At 38.7% G+C, this 12,782-nt stretch overlaps 3 protein-coding genes across 3 annotated transcripts; 2 read left to right on the top strand and 1 right to left on the bottom strand.

The window, feature by feature from the left end:
• The first annotated feature begins 6 nt into the window (after positions 1-6).
• Positions 7-1,757, top strand: LOC131981611 (SLC35A4 upstream open reading frame protein-like). The gene is made up of 3 exons (XM_059345992.1): positions 7-204; positions 578-676; positions 1,557-1,757. The coding sequence occupies exons 1-3, from the start codon at positions 190-192 to the stop codon at positions 1,752-1,754; spliced, it is 312 nt and encodes a 103-aa protein (XP_059201975.1). The 5' UTR covers positions 7-189; the 3' UTR covers positions 1,755-1,757.
• A 502-nt stretch (positions 1,758-2,259) lies between these two features.
• slc35a4 (solute carrier family 35 member A4) lies at positions 2,260-3,610 on the top strand. The gene has a single exon (XM_059345991.1). The coding sequence runs from the start codon at positions 2,264-2,266 to the stop codon at positions 3,239-3,241; it is 978 nt and encodes a 325-aa protein (XP_059201974.1). The 5' UTR covers positions 2,260-2,263; the 3' UTR covers positions 3,242-3,610.
• A 46-nt stretch (positions 3,611-3,656) lies between these two features.
• On the bottom strand, positions 3,657-12,238 carry si:dkey-201i24.3 (kinesin-like protein klp-20). The gene is made up of 18 exons (XM_059345685.1): positions 12,117-12,238; positions 11,975-12,026; positions 11,832-11,887; positions 11,696-11,746; positions 11,456-11,584; positions 11,302-11,376; positions 11,133-11,215; positions 10,465-10,575; positions 9,008-9,136; positions 7,715-7,851; positions 7,432-7,643; positions 6,680-6,745; positions 6,471-6,582; positions 6,272-6,396; positions 5,992-6,111; positions 5,639-5,806; positions 3,875-4,025; positions 3,657-3,730 (listed from the first exon to the last, which is right to left on the bottom strand). Exons 1-18 carry the CDS (start codon positions 12,141-12,143, stop codon positions 3,657-3,659), a joined length of 1,878 nt encoding a protein of 625 aa, XP_059201668.1. The 5' UTR covers positions 12,144-12,238.
• Between the last annotated feature and the right edge of the window lie 544 nt (positions 12,239-12,782).

Here is a 12,782-nt window from a genome sequence, read left to right as displayed (position 1 = left end):
TTGCTATGGTCTTCAGCCAATCAAATGACGGGATAAACAAGTGCGGAGCAATCACTGAAGACGTTTTTGACACGTGAAAAGAACGTGCGCGTCCCACAAACACCATAACCTAGACAAAACCAATCGAGCTGAAGCGAAAATAATGTCCCAGGCGTATGAGCCGAGTGCCGATCATTACACTGAGCCAAAATGGCGAATGACAAGGTGAGTGAACCCTTGTTCGCCGGCTTTAAATCTAATTTAATTTCACGTGTTTCGTTAGATGACAGCAACTGCCAGAGGAGGACGAAAAAACGAGTTACATCAGCAGCAGCTGGCTGTAAAATAGGGTTAACGGGGTGACGATCGCTTCTAAACTAACTCAATCGATCCTCAGACCGTTAACTTATGTTGCTGTTAGCTAACAGTTAACCAGCAAAACTTCGAGAAAATAGCTGTTTGTGTAACAAAAAGCTCTTCTCCAGGAACCGTGAATTTAGCCTATGTTACACAGCAGCGTCAACTGTCCTCCGTTAATGTTAAATCTGGTACACTGGTCCATAAAATAGTTAAATGTGATGAATTTCTTTTATTTTAGGATCCTCTGAAACAACTGAAAGATTTGACGAAGCTCAAAAACCAGTTGGAGGAAATCCAGAGGCGAGTCGAGAGCGAAGTTTCTGTAGGAATACCTCAGGTAAGTTGTTAAAGCTGCTTTCAGCTGAGGTTGAAAACATTTTACCTGATTTACTAACTGTGGATTGTTTCAAACATTATCGATGGTAAATACCATTCTCATGGCAGATAAATAGTAATGTACATAAGTGGAAAAACATTTACCCTCCATTCACCTTTTTGCATTATTGAAAGTCATCTCTCCTTACTGGAGGTAGATGGAGTTTATTTATTTAGTTCTCTCTTAGAACCTCATTAAATACCCCTTTAAAAGTATTTTGGGGTGTTATATTGTTGATAATGTGATGTTTTTATCATGATAGATATGTTCCCCAACTCTTACTGTAAATGTGTTAATTTTTATTGACCCATCTGTATGTCCGTTTTCTGTAAGGGGACTGGGCTGAAAATTCTGCCATTGTTATTTGTATTAATTTTAATTCATCTATTTATTTGTTACCAGGGACAGTCCACTTTAATAAATATTTCTGTTTCTACCTTAATGTAAATGTGCCTGAGTTAGCTGATGAGGTCATTTTTAAATGTAGTCCCTTCGTAGTTTATTACGAATGAGTGGCTGAACATTGTCAATACAATACTAACAGTACAACAAATTACAATACAGCAAACTGTAGGGACGCTAAATCGCAAAAAAAGTAAAAAATACTAAATAATTTAGCTTTGAAGATCACAGTAAGCACTCTACAGATATTGAGCTGCATCAACCAATTTTTTTTTTTAACTGTGTAATGTGGAACATGACATTACAAAAGCAGCTGCAAATATATACTTAAAGTAACAGCAGTATCAGATACGAGGTAGTATTATTAACTGATTGCAAATCTGGTTTGCTTAAACTATAACTTAAGTTTATGTTTAAAATAGTTTTCTCTTTCTTGCAGGGCAGCTCAGTGTTGGGATCTCCGTTCCTGAAGGGCTTTCTGGCCGGCTATGTGGCGGCCAAGCTCCGCTCCTCTGCCTTCCTGGGAGTGCTGCTGGGAACAGCCACTGGCATATACGCGGCACAGAACTACCAAGTGCCCAACATTGAAAGGACCGTGAAGGAGTTTTTGAACAGCTTTAAAAAAGGACCAAAATAATTGAAGCTGGCTGCTAGTATTGTCAGTGACATATCGGGCACAAGAGAAAGAAACACTGTTGCACTGCTGGCTACAGATCAGCCTTCAAGTCTTTTGTGTAGACTGGACTATGGATATATTGATATAACTGGAATTTCTTTGGGGACTCAAAGTAAAAGACATTTTTATTTTCATTTTAGCTTTGGGTTCAGTAAAATATTGCTCTGATTAATTTCTGCTTGTGGAAGTCCATCAGATTTCATAAGCTTCTGTTAACCACATTAGATTTTTGAATTATTCGTGTGTAAAACAGTCAGTAATTCCTACAAATGTCTTCTACACTCTTATTGTTCAGGTCAAAATACAAAGTTATACAGAGAATAGTACATCCAAGTATTTTAATAGATATTTAAATGGTTGAGATTTATAGCTATTTATTTTTTAAAAATAGCCACGAAGAGAGAGTTTTTTGCACTATAAATAGTATTCAGATTTGTTTGAAATTTAGTGTTTATTTTGCGTGATTGAGGATGATTGTGGTCCCGAATGTGGGGTCAAGTTCCCCAGCAAGGATTAGGAGAGAGTGGGTGAAAAGGATTCTGTGGGGTGTCCTCTTTGGACTCATGGTCCTTATCTATGGCTCTCATGCACCACTCATCACTCTCACCAAGGTAGATGGTCAAGTCCCTTTCAACCCCTCATCATGTGTTGTCATGATTGAGTTATCTAAACTCCTGATCTCCCTGTTGACTCTTGTTCTAACTGGAGGTACATCCTCCTTACGTTCTCCTCCACCTTTAGTCCTTGTGGCCCCCTATGGGGTCCCTGCCATACTCTATGCCCTCAACAACAACCTGGTAGTTCTCATGCAGGTCCACATGGATCCGAGCTCCTACCAAGTCCTCTCTAACCTGAAAATAGCCTCCACGGCCCTGTTGTACTCCTTCTGCCTGGGCAAGAGACTCTGGCCTTCTCAGTGGTTTGCTCTGGGGCTCCTCTTGGGTGCAGGGGTGTGCCACAGCTACAGCAGCCTGGACTTGGGGGACCAGGAGAAGGCTGACACGGAGGAAGGTCCCAGGCTTTATATCACAGTTTGGGGGGTTTTCCTTGTGCTGGTGTACTGCTGTGTTTCAGGGCTGGCAGCAGTGTACACAGAGATGGTGCTGAAGAGCCAGAAGCTGCCCCTCAGCCTGCAGAACCTCTACCTCTACGTGTTTGGTGTGGCCATCAATGGGCTCTCCTCCTTGTTTGTAGCAGGGGAAAAGAGCTTCCTGGAGGGATACTCTGCGGTGGTTTGGGTCATTATAGCAGGGCAGGCAGCTAACGGACTCCTGATGTCCGTGGTGCTAAAGCACGGCAGCGGGATCACCAGACTGTTTGTCATTTCTTGCTCCATGCTGGTTAATGCTCTGCTGTCTTGGGCCATCTTAGGGCTGCAGCTCACACCTTTTTTCCTCCTACCTGTTTCTATGATCGGACTGGCAGCTTACCTTTACTACAGATGGTAAATAACCGGACCACAAAGTCCTTTCAACTCATTACAGTCTACCATCTGTCTCCTATTTTTTTTGTCATTTGTTTTCTGCCTTATATCTATCTGCCTTCAGAAATCCACAATCCAACACATGTATTTTGATTTGTAATATCATGTGTAGACATTTATGTCAGCTGAAGTCTAGTTTGACAATTTACATTATTTAGGATTTAGTTTATAATTCTGTCACACTGATGAAAGTCAGGATTATTATTATTATCATCTGTTGAACATTTCCAAAGAGTGCTGCTATTGTCGTTTTGTTTTTCATTCTCTGCCAAGAACAATGTCAAAGATGTGTTACAAAGTGTGTTAATAATACCGAATAAATTGTTAAAAACAAGTTTTATTTCTCATGATTTACACCAAGCACACAAACATCTTTAAATTCACTGTTGTTGGGATATCAGTTCAGCTGTAGGATCGCCTCGCGCAGCTAGAGTGTCCTTTAATTCACCCAATGCTGCAAAAGAAAAACACATTTTTTAATGCTGGTAGGAGGCAGGATCATGTCTTGGCATTTCTATAACATTTTACTTCAGATGTTGATAAAGTTCTATCCATAATATAACAGCGTCTCTGTTGAGGTTCAGGTATATACGCTGACCTTTGCGGAGTTGTTTGTTGTCAGCCTGCAGGTCCTGGTTCTGGGCAGACAGGTAGACGGCATCCTGCACAGCCTCCAGCAGCACACCTCTGTATCTGCCCTCTGACATCCTCCTCTGCTCCTCACTTACCTGACGAAACACTCTGAACACCTGGAGAGCAGTAAACAGATAACACAGAAGGTAAAACTTCTTCTTTATGTAAACGCTGCAGCTCCACTCTACAGGCTGATGGTCATTAGAGGTTCAAGCAGCAATGCTCTCTCCCCGAGCCCTATTGATTTTGTTCTCATTATTCTTCCTCTTTTTCTTTTTTTTCCTGCTGAAAGTGTTCATGCAGCATAAACTATACGATTGAAACTGGCAGGTTGGTTTCAAATTCCACCCACGACTCAGGCACATAAAATTACACCTGACCTCAGGGTGGCGCTATAACAATCCAGCTTGGCTTGGAGTCAATTTTCATCAGTCGAATCTCTCAGTTCATCTCTATACAGTCTATGGTTCATCTGCATCATTGCTACGATGGTTCTCTGCTCTAAAAATGTTAAAGTTTGCTACTTTTTCCTCAAAATCCTTTTTAAGAGCTCTTCAAAAACCTCTGGGGGAATCTTGCCAAACATCATCATCTGTGGACTTTGATGACCAAAAGTTATCAAGAAACATTTTAGTCACATTCTTAACAAAAAATAAATATAAAAGCCATCAATATGTCCTGCAGAGCTGAAACCTTTCCAGCACATCCACTGAGTTGTGACAAAAGTTTCCCTCAATGCAAACTTTCGTCAATTCAGTAGCCCATCACTCTATATTTTTTCATAATGTATATATCTCCAAGTATTTCTTCAAATGCTATAAAACTGAAGCAGACATTTTTTAGATACAAGATATAAAACTTTTCGAATGTTTGGATTGGGAAAACGATAATAAATCAATATCCTGCTGTAATTTGTACTGTATGCAAAATACTTTGTATTTCATCAAATTAAAAAAAAATCACAAATATTTGATAATACACCTCAAATCAGCTGAACGATGTGTAGTTTTAGTAACATTTTGACAGTTTTACAATAAGCATTGTGCTGGATTTAGATTGACAGAAACACTCCAGTTTTGCATGGGATGTCATGACCTCAGCTTGTGAGAAGGTGTGCAGAACGTCATATTGGGAAATCCCTTTTCCTTAAAAGGGATTAAGATTTAGATTTAGATACCCAGGTGGCGAAGTTTGTCTTGCCAACATCGAGCAACCGATGCATGCAATATGTTTTCAGGTGCTCACACTAGGAGGAAGTGCTGAAAATAAAATAATTCCTACATGAAACTGCTCACAACAAGGCATGTGGATTATCTAGAGTAACCGGATCATGATTTCTGGAAAGAGACATTGCTTTTGAGTTTCAGTCAAAGTTTGAGTCAAATATATTTTTGGGCACTTTGAATGTCATACAGTTCAATTATAGTGAAGAGAAGGCAAAGGACTCTACTGCTGATTTATCCAGTGCTCTGCAACTCACACCGAAACAGGTAAGAAGAAGAAAATGTAATTTTTAATTTTTGGGGTGAACTGTCCCTTTAAATAATTTTGGAGCTGCTACAAGATGATATAATTCATCATTCCAGAATTATACTTTTTTTATGCATGCAAAAATATTTACATGCTATTATAGACTGAATTGTTTATACATCTATTAGAGACAAGTAAAACTAAAAATAAACTAATGCAATGTAACATTACTTGAATCACTGATACAACAAACTCCCACCTGCAGACTCTCTTCTCTGAGACAGTGCAGCTCTGTTTGGTGTTGATGATATTGATTCTGCAGGTCTCTCTCAGCCTGCTGGGCCTCAGCGCGCAGGGCCTCGATCTGCAGCACCAGGACCCGCCTCTCTCTGGTCAGCACCAGCAGCTCTCTCTGGGGGCCCTCTGTCTAGCGGAGGAATGGATGGAACCATAAAAAATGCAAAGGAATAACAGAATTAAGTTGCAAATGCAGTAGTTTCCACGGCCCACCATAAATCCAGCCTTGCATTAATTCAAACTGACTCAGCATCCTTAGCTAAGATAGATCACAAACTGAATAATGTTAAACAACAGTGTATCTCATTATCTCACCAGTAGCTGTTCCTGTGCCAAGTCTCTCTCCATCTTCTCCACCTCCTCCTGAATTAATCTCCCATGGTCCTCCTTAAGTTGCCTCCTCCGCTCCTGTGCTGTGCTGTATTCCAACTGAGACTTAAATTGGCAAAATAAATGCCTGAGTGTAGGTTGCCCGCTCTCGCACACATAAATCTTGTTTATATGTTTAATGGGGTATTCACAAAGCCTTGTAAACACGTTTTCCAATCAGATGTACAGGCATACAATATCATATTTAATAGATAGGGTGCATTACTTGTTGACAGAGGTCAGATTTGTCTGTAGCAGCCCCGCTCTTCAGTGTCTCCTCTCTGAGAGTTTCCCTCAGCTGCTGGATTCTTGCCACTCTCTCCTGCACTTTCTCCACATTCCCTTTACCCTCTGTGGATATGTGAAACAAGCACAGTGTCATTGATGTCCCTATATGCAGCATATTTCATATCAAAGCAAATTACCTCTGACATGCTCTTCCATTTCTTGCTTCAGCTGGTCTTGTAAATACTTCAGCGTGTCTGTACCCTCTCTTTGATCACCGCTGTGCAAATTGCTATTCGGGGTCCGACAACTCTGCCAAATCAATGCAGAACACGGTGCTCATTTCACTGGGAAAACAGATAATCTGTTACCATTTTGTAGCGTTAATGTAAACAATTTGGATAAGGACCTGCGTTTTGCCTTTTATCTTCTTTGACTCTTCCCTTCTCTTCTTCCATGACTGATCTTTCACAATCTGTTGGAGAGAACACAAAGTATTTGAGCTATGAACTCCATTTGTCTCTACAAAAGAGGGTGAAAAAGAACCTTTGAGGTGGTTTTCATTCACTGTTGGAATTATACCTATAACAAATAATGAACTGTAATTCATATTCAACCAATATCATGGGTTTAAAACCGTAATTGTTTTTCAGTGTTACGTGAATTAGTCATATTTTGTAAGATGTCATTCAGGACTGTTTGGCATTATATTTTGGGTTTTTTTTGTTAAAGTATTTAATTTCTTCAAATTTTCATCTTTTTCAACATGATAAACAAACAAAAAAAACAAACAGTACAAATAAAATAATACTAATAAAATAAAGGTGAAAAATAGATAAAATAAAATCCTGCCAGTTAATAAAGAGAGAGTGCATGTGCAATTATTTTTTACTAATTAGATTATATTTTTTAATAATTAGAAACTATAATACGGACAAGTTTGGTAAGAAGTCAGAAATAGGATCCCTGTAGCATTGATCATGTGAAATCTAGGAAGACCCAATACACGAGTTAGAAAACCTAAAATTGTTGTGAATGAAGTAAAACAGAGGAAAAGATAGATTGGCAGATCTAATTCAGAGGTTAAGACCTCTTGGACCAAACAAACAGCCCCCAGATGTAAAAGACACTTTTGCATTATAGTTTTATTTATGGTATTACCTGCAGGTGTTGGGTCAGCTCTGCCAGCCTGAAGGTGTTGTGACCTTCACCTTCCCCCTGTGACATCATCACGGCCCTTAGAGCCACGATGTCATCTCTGATCTTTTGCTCGGTTGCCTTCGGACTCCAGCGACCAACAGTGGCCTTGGTTACTAAACTTCTCGCTTTCTGGGCCAAAGCTAAAGCGGAGGGAGTCTCATCATCTAGAAGACCTGATGGATGAAGACGGTCATTTCTATGCTCAGAGGATTATGGGTAAATTTGTCTGGCTTGGTCCACTTACCTTGAGGGTTGATAGAGTAGATGAGGACCGTCCTGCTGTTTCCTGTTAAGGCATCATGTAGCAGCAGAGGGAGGATCTTATCTCCTGTTGTGGCTTCACATTGGGTTTGGTCCACAGCCTTCACCAGTGGGCTGACTCTTAAAAGTATTTGTGGTGAAAATGTATTAGATATGAAGAAATGTTTCATTTGTGCAGTCATGGTTTGGTATTTTGAGCGGCCTCAGAGAGTCCTTCACACTTGGCATGCTTTATGTGAGGAGGCACTGGGTTTCTGGTGGTAAAAGATCAAATTAAAACCTTGTAAATGTCCCTGAGTCCCATGATAAATATTGTTGATGCACATTGTTTTACCACCTCCCTAATTAAACTGGATTCTGTATGACTGTATGATGCTGTATCAAGCTGAAAAGCTGTAATCTCACTTTAAGTTTTTGGTGTGACTGTTTCCATGCATAGAAGGTGTACCGATGATCTCTGCAGCAACATTTACAATATAATAAACATATTTAATTGCATAGACAACTGAAGGTCATTGTGTTTGTTCTAGTATTCATCAATGAAGATTGACCACCAAGTAAAAAATTGTCACATCAGACTTCAGCTATTAACTTTTCTTACTACCACATAGCAATTGTATGTGTATGTGTGTCTTTTAAATGCGTGCTCATGCTTTTTTTTTTTTTTTTTTTTTTACATCTTTCTGTTTTATACAAACGGAATGTTGCAATATGCACACTGTGCACATCAAAGGAAACCAAAGGCCAACTTTTAAAAAAGAGCCTGATGATTAAACTTCACAGTCAGCAAAAAAGTAGTCATTATTTTCTGTTTTCTCAGGTGATACATGACCTTTTAACCACCATACACACACACAAACACAAACACCAGGCTTCAAGGCTCATTTAAGTGACTGGTAAAGCAGATATAAATATAACAAAATATATGTGACGTCTGACTGAAATATATTATAGGCAGACACTTAATATGATATTAATCACAGTGATTAATATATTTAACAGCAAAAAAAATTTGATTTGTCATAAATTAACTTTGCCTTTGTTCTATTAAAGGGTTCCAGCAAGCCATGTTGGTGTGAAAAAGGCTGATCAAAGGGTTTCTATGAGGTAACTAATGCTTAGGTACCATGCCACTTTCTTCTCGCTCTTAAATTTACCAGTTCAACCACAGCCAGAATATCACTTATCACTTAGCTGAACATTAGAGGAGAATATCATTTTTCTTTCCTCTGGCCTATGTAACAGATAGCTCACAGTATGTAAGTGTATCACTGACCCTCTGAGGTCCGTCCTGCTGGCTCCTCCTGCCAGTCTGAACAGCTGCAGTTTGCTGCGGCAGACCTCCGACTCCACTTCCTCTGGATGAAGTTTCCACTCAACTGTCACCAGGAACAGGGAACTACACCTGAGGGAAGCACACAACACGAACATGTAGAGCATGGGAGGATTATGAGACAATGGGCCCCTGGGCACAGACATGCAAAGGCCCCACCATCTCTCCCACATAGGCACACAGATTTGAACTTACTTACTTAAACTTACTTTGTATCTCTTTGTGGCTGTATTGTGTGTCTTTGTGGTTATTTTATGTGTATTTGTAGTTGTTTTGTGTGTCTTAATGGTTGTTTTGTGTGTCTTTGTGGTTACTTTGTTTCTCGTGTTTTTTTGTGTGTCTTTGTGCTTATTTTGTTTCTCTTTGTGGTTATTTTGTGCGTCTTTGTAATTGTTTTGTGTGTATTTGTAGTTGTTTTGTGTGTCTTTGTGGTTACTTTGTTTCTCGTTGTGTTTTTTTGTGTGTCTTTGTACTTATTTTGTTTCTCGTGTTTTTTTGTGTGTCTTTGTACTTATTTTGTTTCTCTTTGTGGTTATTTTGTGCATCTTTGTAATTGTTTTGTGTGTATTTGTAGTTGTTTATTGTGTCTTTGTGGTTGTTTTGTGTGTGTTTGTTGTTACTTTGTTTCTCGTTGTGTTTTTTTGTGTGTCTTTGTACTTATTTTGTTTCTCTTTGTGGTTATTTTGTGCGTCTTTATAATTGTTTTGTGTGTATTTGTAGTTGTTTTGTGTGTCTTTGTGGTTGTTTTGTGTGTCTTTGTGGTTACTTTGTTTCTCGTTGTGATTGTTTTGTGTGTCTTTGTGTTTTTATGTGTGTCTTTGTACTTATTTTTGTTTCTCTTTGTGGTTATTTTGTGCGTCTTTGTAATTGTTTTGTGTGACTTTGTGGTTGTTTTGTGCGTCTTTGTAGTTACTTTGTTTCTCGTTGTGTTTTTTTGTGTGTCTTTTTAGTTACTTGGTTTCTCTTTGTGGTTGTTTTGTTCTCTTCACAGGTTTCTTGCATCTGTGGTTTTGGCCTCTTTGTGTCTCTTTGTTATGTAATGTTCATGTTCATTGAGGCTCTCTTCCTGGATGGCATCTGTTTGTTTGATTGACATTTTGTAGGTGAAAGTCAGGGGGGGGGGCCGGGGGGGCTAAGCCTATGCCCAGTAGGCCCATTCTGTAATCAATCCACGATGTAGAGACAGTAAGCAGTTAATTCATTCATAAAGCTCAGGACAAGACAAGCCGAATGACACTGTGTACACCAAAACACAGAGATAAATCTGCTCTGCAACAATCCAATCATTCATGCAACAGTAAGACACTTAGCCCTATTGTGGTCGACCGTTGTAATTAATCCATTCAAAGCAATTCAGTTAATGGATTACATGGCCAGAGTTTATTTGACCTGTGCTTTACCTGCTGGAAATGGAGCCTGTATTGTCCTTCAATGTCTCCCTGCACGTTTCATACAGAGTAAAGGCTTCTTCTGCCGAGAACACACACACCTCAGTTAAACCTCCTACAAGACTGAGAGAAAAAGACAAAAACTAATCATTTTGTTTACACTTCAGGCCAGACACTACAGGCAAAACATTGATTTTTTTTATAGGCCAGCCAATTTTGAGATTTTGAGCTATTTTGCTTCCATTCCATTGCAGCTTGATTTATATCACATTTTATTCCTTTTAAAAAAACATTGCAAAGGTGGTGTTGACAGTATTTTCTGAATGAGTGATGAAGAGAGGTATCCAATATTCCTTCTGTAAAAACCTTTGAATTTTGAACCTGGCTTTTTCCACACAGGAAAAAGCACAGGTTTATTTCCTGGAAATATATGAGCACATGTATTAGCACATATTTAATAAGATAATGCCTCATTTATATAATGAAACATAACATTTCAGAAAACTTGTATTACAAAATATAATTTTCTTGAAGTAAGTGATCACCTAGGGAAATTTCATGGTGATATCTCATTATTAAATAATGTAATGTCTCCCGTTAAACCGGTACACTGTACAAGTGGGGTGTAAGTATGTATTTGCTGTCTATTGTAAAAATCAGTGGTCATTAGATGGACTCACTTTCCAAGGACAGGGTGTGTCACAAGTTTTAGAGTCTGTCTTTTGGGGCTCAGGAGGTCCACAGCACTGCTGTCTGGATAAAACTGACATTGACAAACATCAGAAATTATCCTGCACCATATAGCATCTAAAATGATTTATGATGATGCTATTAAACAGAAGGACAAACCTGAAGGAACGACACAGAGATAAACAGCTCCTCTTTCACTTGCGACAACATACGACTAAACAGATCTGACAACACCTATAAGACAGGAGTAGGATGAATAGTAAGAAAACGCCAAATCTGACAATATTAAGTGAAGTTGTGCTTTGGGCTCCACCTGTTTGATGATCCTTTGGTCAATGAGAGTGTTTATCTCCTCTGTGGAGGCTCCACATATCAGCAGTGCTTCATTATAACCACTGGGTATGAGCTCAGTGAGAGGCTGCAGGAGCTCAGCGTGCAAACTCTGCAGATTTACATTCAAGACATCACAGAAATTTGCTGATGAAAAGCTGTAAAGAGGGTAAATAGAGTGTAGCTCAAATATGAACAGTGGCATTAGTGTAAATCACATCACCTGTATGTCGTTAAGAGTCACAACTTGGTCAAAGGGGTAAGACTTTGCTTCCTAAATTAGAAAACACATTACAGCTGTGAGAGGTTTCAGAAAGCAATTTGCTGAATTTAAATTGAGGTAAATTAAAATCATTTACCTCATCCTTCCCTGATCTGTAGTCAACACCACGTCCTTCACCAATAGCTATGCAGGCTTCACCCCAAAACACAAAAAACATTTACTCAATCCCCTAAAACAGCATATTAAATTAACAGACTTTACATTTTGTCCTTTCTTTACCTGGGATAGCAGAAAGTACAACTCCCACTCTCACTGGTTCAGCCTCCCACAACTACAGAAATGTTGAAATTGGTCAAAACAAGACTTCTTAATTCTTCTTTTTTTATGGATTAAAAAAAGAAAGAAAAAAGAAGGTACTTACAGGTGTGTTCATGTTCACAGCAGCCATCCCATGCGTTTGTGTACCACAGCCACTGGGTCACCTGGATTTCATTACACTGTACTGAAATATTAATGAGCCAGAATCTACTTTCACTGGTCTGTGTGATCAGGGTGCAGTTACCAAGATGGTCAGAAAAGTCACAACTGGGGTTATTGGTGATCTTTATTATGTAATTTTGGAATATGCATCAGAAAGACATCAGACGAATATAACAGTACAAAAATGAAGGCTTTTATATAACAAACAGATAAAACCCAGATGACAAAAGGCATGCAATTGACTGTTAATTATTAAGGATTATTAAGTAAATAAAAATAATTTGGTTTTGTATTATTATCAGTCGATCATTTATTAGCAACAGTGTCATTATTTGAATAATATATACAATTATACATTTCCCATTGCCAAAAATGTATCATTCCAATATATTAGAAATATAAAAGACATAAAGTTACCTCAGAGGGATTTACAATCTGAACAGCATACAACACCCTATGACCTTTGACCCTTATTATTATAAGGAATAACTACCATACCTTGAAGGGGGAAAATAAATGCAAGTAATTTAACATGAGCAAGTAATTTAACATGGTGGCTGGTGGTAACAGTGCAGTTATAAATGTTGGTAATACATGCTTAATACAT

The sequence above is a fragment of the Centropristis striata genome, chromosome 12 (genome assembly GCF_030273125.1).
Source record: "Centropristis striata isolate RG_2023a ecotype Rhode Island chromosome 12, C.striata_1.0, whole genome shotgun sequence".
Lineage (NCBI taxonomy): Eukaryota > Metazoa > Chordata > Actinopteri > Perciformes > Serranidae > Centropristis > Centropristis striata.
Note: the sequence above shows the minus strand (reverse complement) of the source record. Positions and strands in the feature narration are given on the sequence as shown.

Bases quoted from the DNA above. Each gene is read 5' to 3' on its own strand.
- LOC131981611 (XM_059345992.1), top strand. The intron at 677-1,556 runs GTAAGTTGTTAA...TCTTTCTTGCAG, and splicing joins TTTCTGTAGGAATACCTCAG to GGCAGCTCAGTGTTGGGATC.
- slc35a4 (XM_059345991.1), top strand. From the start codon at position 2,264: ATGATTGTGGTCCCGAATGTGGGGTCAAGTTCCCCAGCAAGGATTAGG.
- si:dkey-201i24.3 (XM_059345685.1), bottom strand. From the start codon at position 12,143: ATGGCTGCTGTGAACATGAACACACCT. The intron at 11,585-11,695 runs GTGATGTGATTT...GTAAATCTGCAG, and splicing joins TGACTCTTAACGACATACAG to AGTTTGCACGCTGAGCTCCT. The intron at 9,137-10,464 runs GTAAAGCACAGG...TGCTTCCCTCAG, and splicing joins ACAGGCTCCATTTCCAGCAG to GTGTAGTTCCCTGTTCCTGG.